The 13,653-nt window shown below is 55.8% G+C and overlaps 1 protein-coding gene across 1 annotated transcript; it reads left to right on the top strand.

Moving 5' to 3' along the window:
* Positions 1-1,661: 1,661 nt before the first annotated feature.
* Positions 1,662-6,426, top strand: LOC123381393. Its single transcript, XM_045042105.1, has 2 exons — positions 1,662-5,592; positions 6,267-6,426. The coding sequence occupies exon 1, from the start codon at positions 2,249-2,251 to the stop codon at positions 3,149-3,151; it is 903 nt and encodes a 300-aa protein (XP_044898040.1). The 5' UTR covers positions 1,662-2,248; the 3' UTR covers positions 3,152-5,592; positions 6,267-6,426.
* Positions 6,427-13,653: the final 7,227 nt, after the last annotated feature.

Below are 13,653 nucleotides of genomic sequence, written 5' to 3'. Positions count from 1 at the left end.
AGCTGTTTAGAAATGCATGATCTATCGAATCAGAAGCTGTGTTTAAAAAAAAAAAAAAATCCCCGGGGGATTCGTGCAGGGGTTGTAGCTTGAGAAGTGTAGCTCTAAGGCATTATCCCATTTAAGCCTCCCGGAGGTGACCGGGGAGGCACCGTTATTGTCTCCATCTGCCGGAAGAGGGACTAAGGCTCAGGGTGGAGAGGGACTGCCCCAAGGTCGCACAGCTAGGTCCATCAGACCCTCTCCGGGCACCAGCAGCACACCAGATACTATCCTGGGCATGGAGTCAGGTCTTTCTTCGATTCTCGGGGTCTTAATGCAACGAAAACAGTGTCGACTCACCGGGACACGACTTCTCAGTTGACGTGCTCGCCTCACGTCGATCAGTGACAAAGCTGCCCCCATAACCCCCCGCTTTCCAGATAGGGGGTTTCCTGGGGCTCGGAAAGGGGAAGTGATGTCTTCCAACCACAGGGCTCGTGACCAGGTAAAGATTCGTCTTGCCTCTTCTTGAACTCCGGCCAAAGGGAATCGTAGAGGGTGTGCCTTCCAAAAAAACTTATTGAGGTATAATTCACACACCATACAGTTCACCCATTTCGGGTGTGAAATTCGATGTTTTTTACTATATCCACAGTGTTGTAAAACCGTCACCACAATCGACTTTAGAATATTTTATCACCTTAAAAAGAAACCCCATATCCTTCAGCCGTCACCCCTAATCCGCCTTCCGTCTCAATGGATCTGCCTCGTCTGGACGTTTTGCATAAATGGAGTCACACGGCATGTGACCTTCCGTGTCAAGCTTTGCCCACTTAGCGTCCTATTTCCAAAGTTGACCCGTGTCGTCGCAGGTGTTGGCACTCTATTTCTTTTCATGGCCAGATCGTATTCCATTGCATGGATGGGCCACGGGTTATGTACCCATTCATCAGCGGAGGAACGATTTCGTGCACTCTTGGGTCCCCGTCTTTCACTCAACATCATGTCCCAGAAATCCATCCGCTCCGTAGCATGCTCGTGGTTCTCCCTTTTCATTGCTGTGTAATATTCCATCACGTGACCACGAGGGTGGTTATTACCCAGCGTCCCATTGCCGGACACGTGGGCAGGTTCCAGTCTGGCACTGTTACGAGTAGAGCCCCCGTGAATATCCTCGCACGTGCCTTCTGGTGACCTTATTTCAGCTGGGATACGTAAGTGTGCAGTTGCTGGCCATTGGGTAGGTTTGCTTAGCGTCTTTTTCAACAAAGAGAGAACAGGTCTCATGTTTGGCTGCCAAACTGTGTCCAATTAGAAGGAAATAAAGGGCACGTGGCTGGCTCAGCTGGTTAAGTGTCTGAATTCAGCTCAGGTCATGATCTCGTGGTCCGTGAGTTCAAGCCCCACATCGGGCTCTCTGCTGTCACTATGGAGCCCGCTTCAGATCCTCTGTCCCTCTCTCTCTGCCCCTACCCTGCTCATGCTCTCTCTCTCTCTCTCTCTAAAAAAAAAAGGGGGCGCCTGGGTGGCGCAGTCGGTTAAGCGTCCGACTTCAGCCAGGTCACGATCTCGCGGTCCGTGGGTTCGAGTCCCGCGTCAGGCTCTGGGCTGATGGCTCGGAGCCTGGAGCCTGTTTCCGATTCTGTGTCTCCCTCTCTCTCTGCCCCTCCCCCGTTCATGCTCTGTCTCTCTCTGTCCCCAAAATAAATAAAAAACGTTGAAAAAAAAATTAAAAAAAAAATTAAAAAATTTAGAAGACGATAGTATGGCTTTGGTTTCACCGTATTTCATTTGTTATATTTTCTCTATGGCAAAGTGATATTCCATGTATAGCGTTGTTCCTCAGTTTCCTTTTAAAATAATGTGTTGGAGTTTTGTTTTGTTTTTTTAAGGAATTGGTTTAAAGCCGAGGTTTCAGAAATAACGGCACATGTCGTGTCCGGACAGAGCGAAACCATGAAGAAGATACTAAATGAATGGTTTGGGGAGCACTCGGAGTTTGCCGGGGGCACGGCGGGAGTCAGACAGGCCTCCTAGCAGGGGAGGGGTGGAGGCTGGACCCGGGAGGATGGGGGCCACAAGGGACGTGGGAGGACAGCAAAGAAAGGCTCCCTGGCGGGCCTGGTCCAAGGCCAATGGGTGGTCTCGATGCCGGCCGAAGGTCACTGGGTTCTAGATTCAGGGTCCACCTCTCCAGTCCCGTGAATCCCGTGTGGTCCTGGCGACATCCCACCCGCCCCCGGCCCTCAGCCATCCCACCTGTAACATGCAGACACCGGGCTGGACTTCAATGCCGCGAACAGGGTTGCACAGAAGCCGGAGCCAAGATGTATTTGCCTTTGCAGTGTCTTCTAACAAGTTGACCTCACCAGTGAGAAGGGGAATTCCTTATGAAACCAGCATCCTTGAACAACTTGACGTTGTGGCAACAGCGGGTCCACGTTTCGGGGGCCAGCAACTGGCCAGGGCCGATATGCCCTGCAGGATGCCACGGTCCCCACCACACCCCACTGGCTCCCCACGGCCGGAGGCGGGTGTTAGTGACCCCCCACCATCGCCTTGCCACTCCTGGATGAAAGTTACCTATTTCCATGCCCGTGTCTCTAACCAAAGTGAAAAGCAAAAGAAAGCCAGGGCAAGGGGCCAGCCGATTTTCCCTGCACGCGGCCCTCTCAGACTTCTGTCATCGGCTGACCCCCCCGAGAGGCATCTGAGTTTGAGACCCCTGACTTCTATGATTTATCAGGTCCCACCCGGGTTGGAGAGCCTGAATGGGGTGATGAGTTTGTGCGCGGGACCCCCAGACAAAACGAGGACCAAAAGTCCAGAGCGGATTATCAATGTCAGGCCACGGGCAAAGCCCGGGATCTGGATTCACTGCCGGCTGTGTGGCCCTGAACAAGTCACTTCTCCTCTCTGTGCCTCAGTTTCCTCATGGGCACCAGGAAGTGCCTCATACAGCCCAACTGCTAGTTCTCAAGAGAGATCCTTCGAACGCAAGACACAGGGGAGGCCTTCAGCCCAGGAAAGTGGCCCCTGCGCTCCTTATCCCGCCCCTGCCCCCACCAGCCCTGTATGCAGACGCCCCCAGCGGCCACCCAGGCCTCTCTCTGTCTCTTCCATCGGAGAGCGGCTGGGAGGACGCGCCAATAAGGAGCTAGTTAACTAAATAAATGAACGAGGCAGGTCTATGCCGATATAAATCTCTGGAAGAGAACATTTAGACACTCCATATTCGAGCTGGATATCATTTAAATTACCAGACTGCCTCCTCGGCCCGTATCCCCTTATTACCATGTTTTTAAAGCTCAGAGCTTAATTGCACACCGCCACAGCCTTTACCCACGGCACTTGTGGAAATTACAGGCGCCTGCCTGCCCACTCATTTGCAGCCCGTCACCCCCCGGCCGGCGGGCGGCCTGGGGTTTGGGCACTGGAGGGACGCGTGTGTGGGAAGCAGGGGTCCGGCGGGATGGGGTGGGGTGTAGGCCAAGAAGCGGGCGCATCAGTCGCCTCCCTGACTCCGCCCCCGATGGACCATCCTCCATACAGCGGCCAGAGTGATCTTCCAGTCAAAATCAGATGATGCCGTCCACCCCAGCTTTGACTCCCGGCTGCCAGTTCACCCAGGTTAAAAGCCAAACTCCTCATACGGGTCCTCAGTGCTCGGTGGGATTTAAACCCCCATGACCTCTCCGATTTCTGCTCCTATCGCCTCCCACCCCTCCTTGCCCACTTGTCCTAGCTATCTGGCCTCCTTGCTCTACCTTGAACAAGTCACTGTGCCTCAGGACCTTTGCACCTGCCGTCGTTGCCGCCCCGCTCGCTCTTCCCCAATGTTTGCATGGTGAGCTCTTCCACCCGCTTCGAGTCTCTGCTCCTGAGGCCTTAACTAAAATGTGTTCTCTCTCCCACACTGCACATTCTTCTTTATTTTCCTTCATAAAAATGCATCACTGCGTTTGTATTATTTTGCAAATACGTGTGTATTTGTTTCTTTAACACTCGCCTCCATTAGGATGTCACTCGATGAGGACAAAGGCTTTGGAGAAAGAGCAGGGAGCAAAACAGGGTCTTCGTGGTGCCGCGAGGGAAGGAACACGACCAGCAGCCATTGAAAGCATCCGCGTACCGTGATTATTGGGTGACATTCCCAGGTCGCCTTTCCCACTTTGAACCTCTAAGTTCTGCAGAAGTAATGCAAGGGAGCAGGTAGGTGGCTTTGGACCATTTGACAGGTGGGGAAATTGAGGCTCAGGGATGCGACGTGACTTTCCGGACGTCACACAGTAAACTGAAGGGCACGGGTCCCCTTCACTCTCCGACAAAGACGTACCAGGCTCCTGCCTCCGGCCCTTTGCACGGGCTGTTCCTCCCGCCTGGGATGTCCTTTCCCCCACCCCCTGCAAAGCCCTACCTTTCCTCCGGATTTCGATTCAACATCTCCATAGGGGAACCACCCCCACCCCAAGACCAGGCAGATCTACTTTCTAGAAGTCCTGCACACCCCTGTATTTCTTCACCGTGCTGATCAGAGTCGTGAATGTAAAAATGTGAGAAGATATTTTTTTGCTAACAGGTGAACTCAGGAGCATCAGTGGATTGCAGAGGTCGGCTGCCTGCCCAGGCCGGGTCGCCCGCAGAGCAGACCCTGTGACAAGAACGGGAGTTTCTGTGGGAGGTGGTCCCAAGAGGCATATGGGAGGGAGGGAGACGGCCAGGCAGGGAGGAGGAAGAAGAGTACAGCGCGGGGTGCAGCAGTGAGCAGGGGACCACTGTGGGCGACGGGGCGACGGGGGGCAACGGGGGGGCTCAGGCCCCCAGGGGACGCCCGGAAGGCCGTGCAGAACGTGCCTCTGAGCGGCCAGGAAGCAGGGACATTTGTCCACTCACTCCCATCACTCACTGATGGAGGATTGCTCCTGGGGTCACCACCTTCCTGGCACTCCTGACCCACCCTGTGTGGGGACTGAGTTCACCCCCGCGGCCACCGGAAGGGCTCAGGCAAGGAAAGGAAAGATCCCAACGTCACATCCGAGAGCCATCCCCCGAACCGTCTAGAGGAGACCACGCGACTTGCGTGCCACTGACGGCCTCCGCCACGGTTTCTGGCGGTAATTACTATTGGCATATTTACAAGTCATTCGACAAACACTCTATTCACTCACCCTGATCATGAGGCCAGCCCTGAGCCCCGAGGGAGGCAGAGAAGCCCAAGGCCTCGGCCCTGCTCTCCTGGAACAGAAAGCCCAGCTGAGGAGCTCACACTCGAACACCCCGAGCAGCCCAGTGGGGCAGGTACGTTTCACAGATGAGGTGCAGAGGCACAGAGAGGTGAAGCGATGTCCCCAAGGTCACACAGCTTAGTAAGTGGCGGGGCTGGGACTTGAACCCCGGGGCCGCTCCCTTAACGCTCATCTACAGATTCCTGGCCTGTGCACCCTGAGTGGCAGCTGTCTGTGTTATGCCTGCCAGTGGCCGTCCCATCACACAGTCTCTACATCTACCCTAACCATCCCATTTTACAGGTGAGGAGATTGAGGCCCGGCGGGTGCATGATCACAGGGCCCAGGATTCGAATCCAGAATCTAACCCACCTTCGTGCCCCAGGTAGGCCTTCCTTCTAGGACATCTGAACTTGATTGCCTCCGGTCGACGGGGGGCTCCGCACCTTGCAAAGCACGCCGGTCCGCGGCAGGGCGGCCCTAGCGATGTCCCGCCTGCCCCCACCTGAGGGTTCCAAGCCTCACGCCTGGGTCCCACCCAGAAGTCTCGGGGCCCGACCCGCGGCCGGCCTCCACGGATGGGATCCTTCTGAGCCATGGTCTCGATCTTTGAAAATCGCACACCTTAAGCCCTCATCTGCCCGGCGAGGCACAAAAAAAACCCCAAGCTAATCTTCCGGGGGACGGGGTGGAGAGGCAAGGAAGGAAATAAGCTGAAATCACCGAAAAGGGCACATGGAAAGTACAGAACAGAGTCGCCAGCACAAGGCACGCACCCCCCAAAAAAGGGAAGCAGATATTATTATATTATTATTGGTATCATTACTATCAGCGAGAGCGGCAGGAACATTGGAGCCGTGTAAGAACTCCGGGGGCCCTAAGCACGCTCACAACATATCCAACACATTAAAAGGCACCCACGTCCCCCATTAAAGACAATTTTCTGTGGAAAATAATTTGGAAAGAAATCTGCAATCTTGCTTTGGATATTACTACCAATTTGGGGGCTGCAAGTTCCTCTTTGTATATCAGAGCTAATAATTTTTTTTTTCCTTTCAGGTGTCAAGGACTCCTGTTTGAGGAATTGGTCGGAGAAACTGAGGCACCAGGGGACAAATTTAGGGGTAGCGGCTGTGTTCAAACCCCACCTGTCCAACTCCAGGCTCTGAGATAGGAGTGGCTGGCTGGGGGGGGGGGTGGTCCTGGGTGGTTCAGTCAGTTGGGCGGCCTGACTCCGGCTCAGGTCATGATCTCCCAGTTCATGGGTTCGAGCCCGGCCTCCGGCTCGGGGCTGACAGCTCAGAGCCTTGAACATGCTTTGGATTCTGTGTCTCCCGCTCTCTCTGCCCCTGCCCCCCCCCCCCCCACCGCCTCTCAACAATAAAATAAACATTAAAAAAACTTAAAAAGCAAAAGAAATGGCTGGTGGGAAGGGCGTGAGTCGGGCGGGGTGGTGGTGGGACCGCATCTGGCTGGGGAAGGGGAAGATGGGGAGGGAGCCCCTGGCCCTCTCGCCCCCTCGCCCCTGCCTGCTTAATTGCTCCCGCTAACGGTTCAGGGCCAAAGCTTCACAGCGGTCTTATCTTTGTCTTCACCATTTTTCTTTCTGGGCAATGAAGTTAAAAATCCCTTCCCAGCGCTCCGGTGGGGTTTTGTAAATGTGGCCTCCATATCACTATTTAACATGCACTGCTAAAAACCCGATAAATAGCGACCGTTATGTGCAGATTAGCTCTTCACATGACGAAATGATTTATTTAGAAGATGCCCCTCTCTCTCCCTCTCTCCTCGTTCCTTGGCTAAGAACATACCCATCAGAAATTAAGGCAGAGCGGGGGTGGGGGTGAGGGGCGCGGAGGGAGGTGAGCGGGAGGGACTGGGGGCAGGTGGCCCCGCGGAGGCAGGGGGAGGGGCCGAGTCCCCAGGGAGAGCCCATTGGGTGCTGTCTCGCCCCGCCCCACCCACCGGCCCGGCTGCAGGGGGCGCTCGCCACCCCCTGCCCCAGCCCCTGCGCGCCCCCAGCTGCAGCCGCTAGAAACTTCTCTCGTGGCGGGTCGTGGCGGCCAGCTGCGGCAGGGCTCCCTCGCAGGGGAGAGGAAGAAAGAGGTCTGCTTCTTGCCTGGAGTCTGTCTCCCTTTTATTATTTCATGCATATATATATATATATATATATATTTATATAAATTTCTATGAAACATAAATATATATGTATAAATCTCTCTCTTTCTCTCTTTTGCAAGCCCGCGAGATAACCAGGCCTGGAGCAGGGGCTACAACGATAAGAAGATTAGGGAGGATTGGTTCATTTGTTGTAAGATACTCCAGGAGGGATATTTTGCTCTCAGAAGACCCACCGGAAGGTTATCTAAATAGGCTAGGCCTGAACTCACCAGAGGCGCTCCCCACTGGGGCATTAATGGTACAAAGAGCGAAAGACAGGAGGGGCGAAGATGAGTTATAATGATTATTTGATTATCTTGGGCTTTAACAAACCCAGCCAGTTCGTCTGGGTGTGAAAAATTAGCTGTTCTCACAGCGGCAAATTTCACAGCGTTTGGCGTTATATATCTTTTTCTCCAGAGAGGAGACAGGCTCTGTGCTCCGGCTCAGGGGTGACAAGGAAAACCCCAGTTTCTCTGGACTGTGGCCCAGTGGCCTGATCCTCTGGACAAGGAAATCAGCCAACAAATTCAGGGTCAGATCAAAGAATGTGCTGGTGTAACAGCTTTATAATATATATGTATATACACACACACACACACATAATTTCTCTGTATATAATTTCTGTAGATATAGAATTTCTATAGATGTATATATACTCTCCACATATGTATGTAAGAGAGAGATCTATATACAGAAGTTTTTAAGAAAGCAATATATGTGTATCTATACACATATGAAATATGTGTATAGATATGAAATATCTATAGATATTTGAAATATGAAAAAAAGAAATATGAAAAAAAAAAAACCCACTTGGTTGATGGTCCAGTGGGAAAAGCATATCCGTGTTCTCGAACTGCGTTGCCCAATGTGGTGGCTCCCGTGCCCGATGTGGCTGCCCAGCCCTTGACACGAGGTGACCCTGAGTTGAGATGTGTCGTACATGCAAAATGCAGCCTGGATTTTGAAGACTTAGCCGGGGGAGGAAGGCGGGAAGGAATATCAAATATTACGTTCAAAGTATCTCTAAATTGATCGCAGGTTAAAAATCACTGTATTTTGGATATATTAAGTCAAGCATTTAAGAAAACTTTTTTTATGTTTATTTATATTTGTGGAGCAGAGAGCAAGAGAGACACAGAATCCGAAGCAGGCTCCAGGCTCTGAGCTGTCGACACAGAGCCCGACACGGGGCTCGAACCCACGAACTGTGAGATCGTGCCCTGAGCCGAAGTCATGCGCTTAGCCGACTGAGCCACCCAGGGGCCCCTGAGTCAAGCATATTATTAAAGCAATGGCACCTGTTCCCTTTTCCTTTGTAAAACCTGGGTGCTGGAACATTTGCAAGCACAGCTTATCTCCCATCCTATTACTGCCTTAGACCCCGAGTCCTGCGCGCTAGGTGCTTGGACAGCCGCTGCCTGAACTTGTTTGGTTAGAAGTGCAGCAAATTAGTGGGATTTCTTTGAGTGCCCGCCCGCCTGGCGCAAAGGTGAGCGAAAGGCCAGCATGGTGCAGCCTGGACGCGGAGGTGACATTCCGCGGACAGTGGCTTTTCCACGCAGACCCAAATCTGGAACAGGCCTCAGAGCTCCGCAGAGGGAGGGTGTGGCCGCCGGGCCTCTCAGAAGCACGGGTTACCGCTCTGGCTACAGATTTAGCGAGATTTTGCCGGCCAAACACTCGGGGGAATGTATTCTTCCACCTCCGCGGCCCCCGCCCGCCCCCTTGCCAGCGTCTTTCTACTGCTCGGGCCTCCCCAGGGATGTGACACTTGGTCCGGGGTAGGAAGGTTTTAGGCAGCAGCGGTTCAAAAGAGGAGGGCTTACGGGTAAGGTCAGAGGGCGCTGCGGATTAGAGATATGATGTATTAAGAGGCCAAGACTGCCAGGAATACTTTCCGTTTCCAGGCTGTGCTCTGAGCACATTATTGGGGAGGCCTCCTTCATTTAGCCACACGGCTCCCTGAGGGGTCTGGCGACCTTGTCCCCCTGTTGCCGCAGAGGTGGCGTTTACTGAGCACTTACTAGGTGCCAGCTCTGGGCTGCACTCGGTGCTGGTTCCCTGACCTCATCCTCACAAGCACGGTCACCGGCGCCTCTGCCCTCACTCCATGCCCTTCCCCTTCTCCCTCCTTGGATCATAAAACCCATTTTCTTGCCCCGCTCTGCCCCAGCCCTGAATATTAAGGTGGTGGCCTCGTTTGGAGCCTCTCCGGGTGAAGGAAGAGAAATCCAGCAGAAATCTGGACCAGGCGGCGTTCATGGGAGTGAACTCGGCCATGGGGCGGCCCTGGGTTTGAATGCTGCTTCTGTGCGTGGCCTCCAGCAGTCACTCCCGCTCTCCAAACCTCGGTTGTCCCATCTGCAGAATGGATGATCGCGCGGCCTCTTTTCCAGGTGAGGCATTGCCCAGGCTGCGGGTCAAGGCGTATACTAGGTGCTCAGTAAATGCTCGTCATGAAGCACGTGTGACAGAAAGAGCTGGCTGCCTACCCAGCACCCGTGTCCCCCACCCTCCTTGCTAAAGAGCCTGGGTTTTATCTGGGGCGGCGCTGGCCCAGCCAAAGGTTCGCATTTGGGGGCTTTGTTTGCAGCCCAGGAGATGTCCCCCCAAGTCACAGAGTTGGGGGGGGTTCTTAGGAAGCTCTCAACAGGAGCTGCCCTGGCTGAATGCATGCCCCTTTTCCGCCTCCATCCCTCTACCTGCTCCGGGCCTAGACTCGGGATGGCACGCTGGAAACCGGACCCCTCAGTGGGGTGGACCCTTGTGGTCACCCCACCCCCACCCCCGCCACCACCTCCGGAGGCCCCAGGAGAGCAGCCGGGCCCCGGCTCCTCACGCGCAAGGACAGGGAGGACAAGGATCTCGGCCCGGGCTCCGGGGCGCTTTCCACGGACACCACGAGCTCGCGGCACATTATCCTCATTACTATTATCGCCATCATTATCGTCATTATTGTTGGACAAAGGCAGCCTTCCAGGTTGCCTTCCCCAGCCTGAGCCCCCCCCCACCCTTCTCTCCCCGAGACATCTTGGCTTCTGTCCCTCGGTTCCCTCCGTCTTCCTTTTATGTTTCTGCCCCCCGCCGCCATCTCCTCTCCCCTCTCTCCTTCCTCTTTATTTTATCTCAACTTGCCACAAATCTGTTCCCCTACAAAGCAGCTGCCATCTTTGTTCTGGGCCATTATCGGTGGCAGCGCGGCCCGAGCGGGCCCGCCGGGCAGACAATCACCGGGTAATAGAGTGTCTGCGAGCTATTGTGGAGTGTGTCCGAGCCGATCCATCACCGGCCGCCTGACACCGCGCGGGCGGCAGCCGGAAAGCCCGCCGGGCCCCTCTCGGAATCTCCGCCCTGTCCCTCCACGCCCGGGAAGAGGCGACCCGCGGCCTCCAGCCGGGAGGGCAGGGCTGCTGCTGGCCGCCCTGTCGCGGCTGTGGCTCACGGAATCTACACTCCAGCTCTATCTAGGAGGGCGGCTGAGTCTCCCCCTCCCCCCCCCACTTTGCCAGTGTGATACAGGCTCAGAGAGGGGAAGTCATTGGCCCGAGGTCACACAGCACAGTAGAGGCGTACCTGGGATGCGACCCCCGGTCTGTCTGCTGCAGAGCCTGGGGTCTCAAACACCGGGTGATGCTGTCTCCCGGAACCCGCTTGGGCAGGACGGCGAGGCGCCAGGCCCGTTTGGGACACGGGACGGCGGTCCGATGTGCAGGGAGGGCCGTGTTCTAGACCCTGGGCACGCAGAGTTATCATAAGAGGTATACACCAGGTGTACATCCCCCCCCCCACTCCTCCCTGCAGTTGATGGGCTGATGTGAAGATATGGGGCAGGAGAAAGGACGAGAGGGTATGGCAGACTTGGTTTACCCCCCAGCTCTGCCACTCAAGCTGTGTGACTTTGGTTGGGGAGCCCCACCTCTCTGTGCCACGGTTTTCGCATCCGCCACAATGATTGCTCCTCCCTCCTGGGATCGCTGGCAGGATTCGGTGCATAATCCAAGGGCCTGGCACTTAGGAAGTATCATACATGTATTAGACCTTTCTGTCCATCCTGGTCCTGCTTGGGGGCGGATGTTTTATTGACCCTACCCCGTACACCCCGACCACAAGCCCAACCGAGGCGGGTCTAATCCTATTCCCATTTTGCTGAGGCAGACGCTGAGGCTCAGAACCTTGCCCAGGTTCACGGGCAGCTGTCAAAGTAACGCATTCCTTGGGCACTCGATGAGCGCCTACGATACGCTCGGCTTTGTCCCAAGTGCTCTAGGGAGTGGCTTTAGGCAGCAACTGGCTTCCTGAGGAGCTGTCTGTCTGCTCACCCGTTAAAGGCGTGAACCCGGTTAACCCCCCGGCGATCCTCAGAGGTGGGTGCCATTATCGTCATCTTAGAGATGAGAACACTGAGGCACTGAGACGTTAAGTACCCGGTGGAAAGTTCCAGAGTCCATAAATAGGGCATCCAGGGCTGTGCCCTGGCAGCCTGCCTCCAGAAACCACTGAGAGGCACAAAATCACTCCTGCCTGAGAGCGCTCTTACCCGAACTCACTCACGGCAGGGGGAGGTGAGCCGCGGAGGCCCCTGATTAGGGTGTGAACCACCCAAAGGCAAAGGCCATCTCAACAGGCTCTGGCAGATCAGAGAACTCGAGCACACGCCACCGAGAGTTATCAGGGAAGGCTTCCTGGAGGTGGGGGAACCCTGACTGGGGGCCCCTGGAGACGATGCCTAAGTCGGGGAGGGCGCCCTGGCGGATGTTATTTAGCTGGACGCGACTCAGAGGAAGAGAGAACCCAGCCGTTTTGGCCCTCACCCTGAGGGCTCTGCAGGAGGTGGCCCAGAAATGTCCCCCAGGGTCAGCTGTGCGGCTGGATGGTTTCTTCTTGAGCACCTACTGCGTGCCAGACCCCTGCTATGGGCTCCCTGGTCGCGCACGCTCACAGGCAAGCAGGGCATGGTGACCACACTGAGTACCGGGGCTTGGTGAAGAGGACAGGGAACCGCAGGGGCTCCCAGGAGGGGCTCAGACTCTCTTCGCTTGCAGAGCCCGGACCAGAGAGAGAGGAGGGGGGGTCGGCGTTCCCGGCAGGGGCAACAGCGTGTGCACGGGCTGTGGGGGGGAGAGGACGGAGCTCACCAGGTGGAGAGCGGAAGGAGACGGGGACCCAGAACCAGGAGAGGGAGGGGCCAGCTCCTCGTGATGACGTCAACGCAATAAGCTTGGGGGGCGGGGGGTCGCCGGTCGGTTTCAAAGTTACGGTGCCCACCCTTCTCGGCCCAATTCCTGGCTTCAGACACTGCGCTTCACGCTTTCCGGGTACAATTTCCATCCGTCTCTTTCCATGGACCCCCTAAGAGAGATCGCACCGTCACCCCCATTTTACAGATGAGGAAACTGAGGCTCAGAGGGGTAAAATCACCTGCCGGCTGGCTGGCTGGCTGACGTTAGAGCCCAAATTCCCAGCAGCTGTGAAAAGCAGAGGCCCTTCTTGCCTAGGGGGCTTCCCTAGGGAGCGGGTACAGGGTCTTCCTCCCCAGCCACGGGGGAAGCTCCTCCCACTTGCCCAGGGGCCTCACCCTGTCCTGCCTCAGTCACACACAGCAGCGGGGCCCCCTGCCTCCTTTTGCCAGCCAGCCCCTACTCATCCCGCAGGCTCCGGCAGGGATGTGCCCATCCCCGGGAAGCTTTTGCCGGGTCAGAGCTGCCCCCCTCTCTGAGTCGCTTCTCACTGTGTGGAGCGCGCTGGAGCTGGGACCATGTGTTAAGCACCTAGTGTATTCCAGGCGTCGGAATATACCAGAAGCGGTCACGTAGTGGAGCAGACTAGTAACTGTAACACTGGCAGCCACAAAAGCAAGCACCCTCGATTTTTAAGCCCCTGCTGGATGCCGGGCGTTGCGGTGACAATGATTCCAATCGCCGCGGTTTATTGAGCACTTACTGTATTCCAGACTGCGACCTCTACCTCCCCAGTTCGCCGAGTGTGCCCACGGCACCAGCCACTTGCCCTGCTTGGTTGCTCTCTCGAGCCTCACGTCAATCCCCAGGGGAGGTCCTGGCCTCGGCCCATTTCTCAGACGAGTAAGTGGTGCTCAGACGGATGCAGGAGCCTCTGGAGCCAGCTGTCAGCTGCACTCTAGCCCCTGGATCAAGCCTGAGCTCCGCAGGAGGCCAGGTGGGTGACCTGAAGCTTCATCCACTGTGAGGGGGGCCAACCCCAAATACCCAGACGCGGGAGCCTCGCCATCCTTTGTTTCCACTTCCGTCTCCGTCTGGGCCTC

Source organism: Felis catus, chromosome D3 (assembly GCF_018350175.1).
Source record: "Felis catus isolate Fca126 chromosome D3, F.catus_Fca126_mat1.0, whole genome shotgun sequence".
NCBI classification, from domain to species: Eukaryota; Metazoa; Chordata; class Mammalia; order Carnivora; family Felidae; genus Felis; species Felis catus.
Note: the sequence above shows the minus strand (reverse complement) of the source record. Positions and strands in the feature narration are given on the sequence as shown.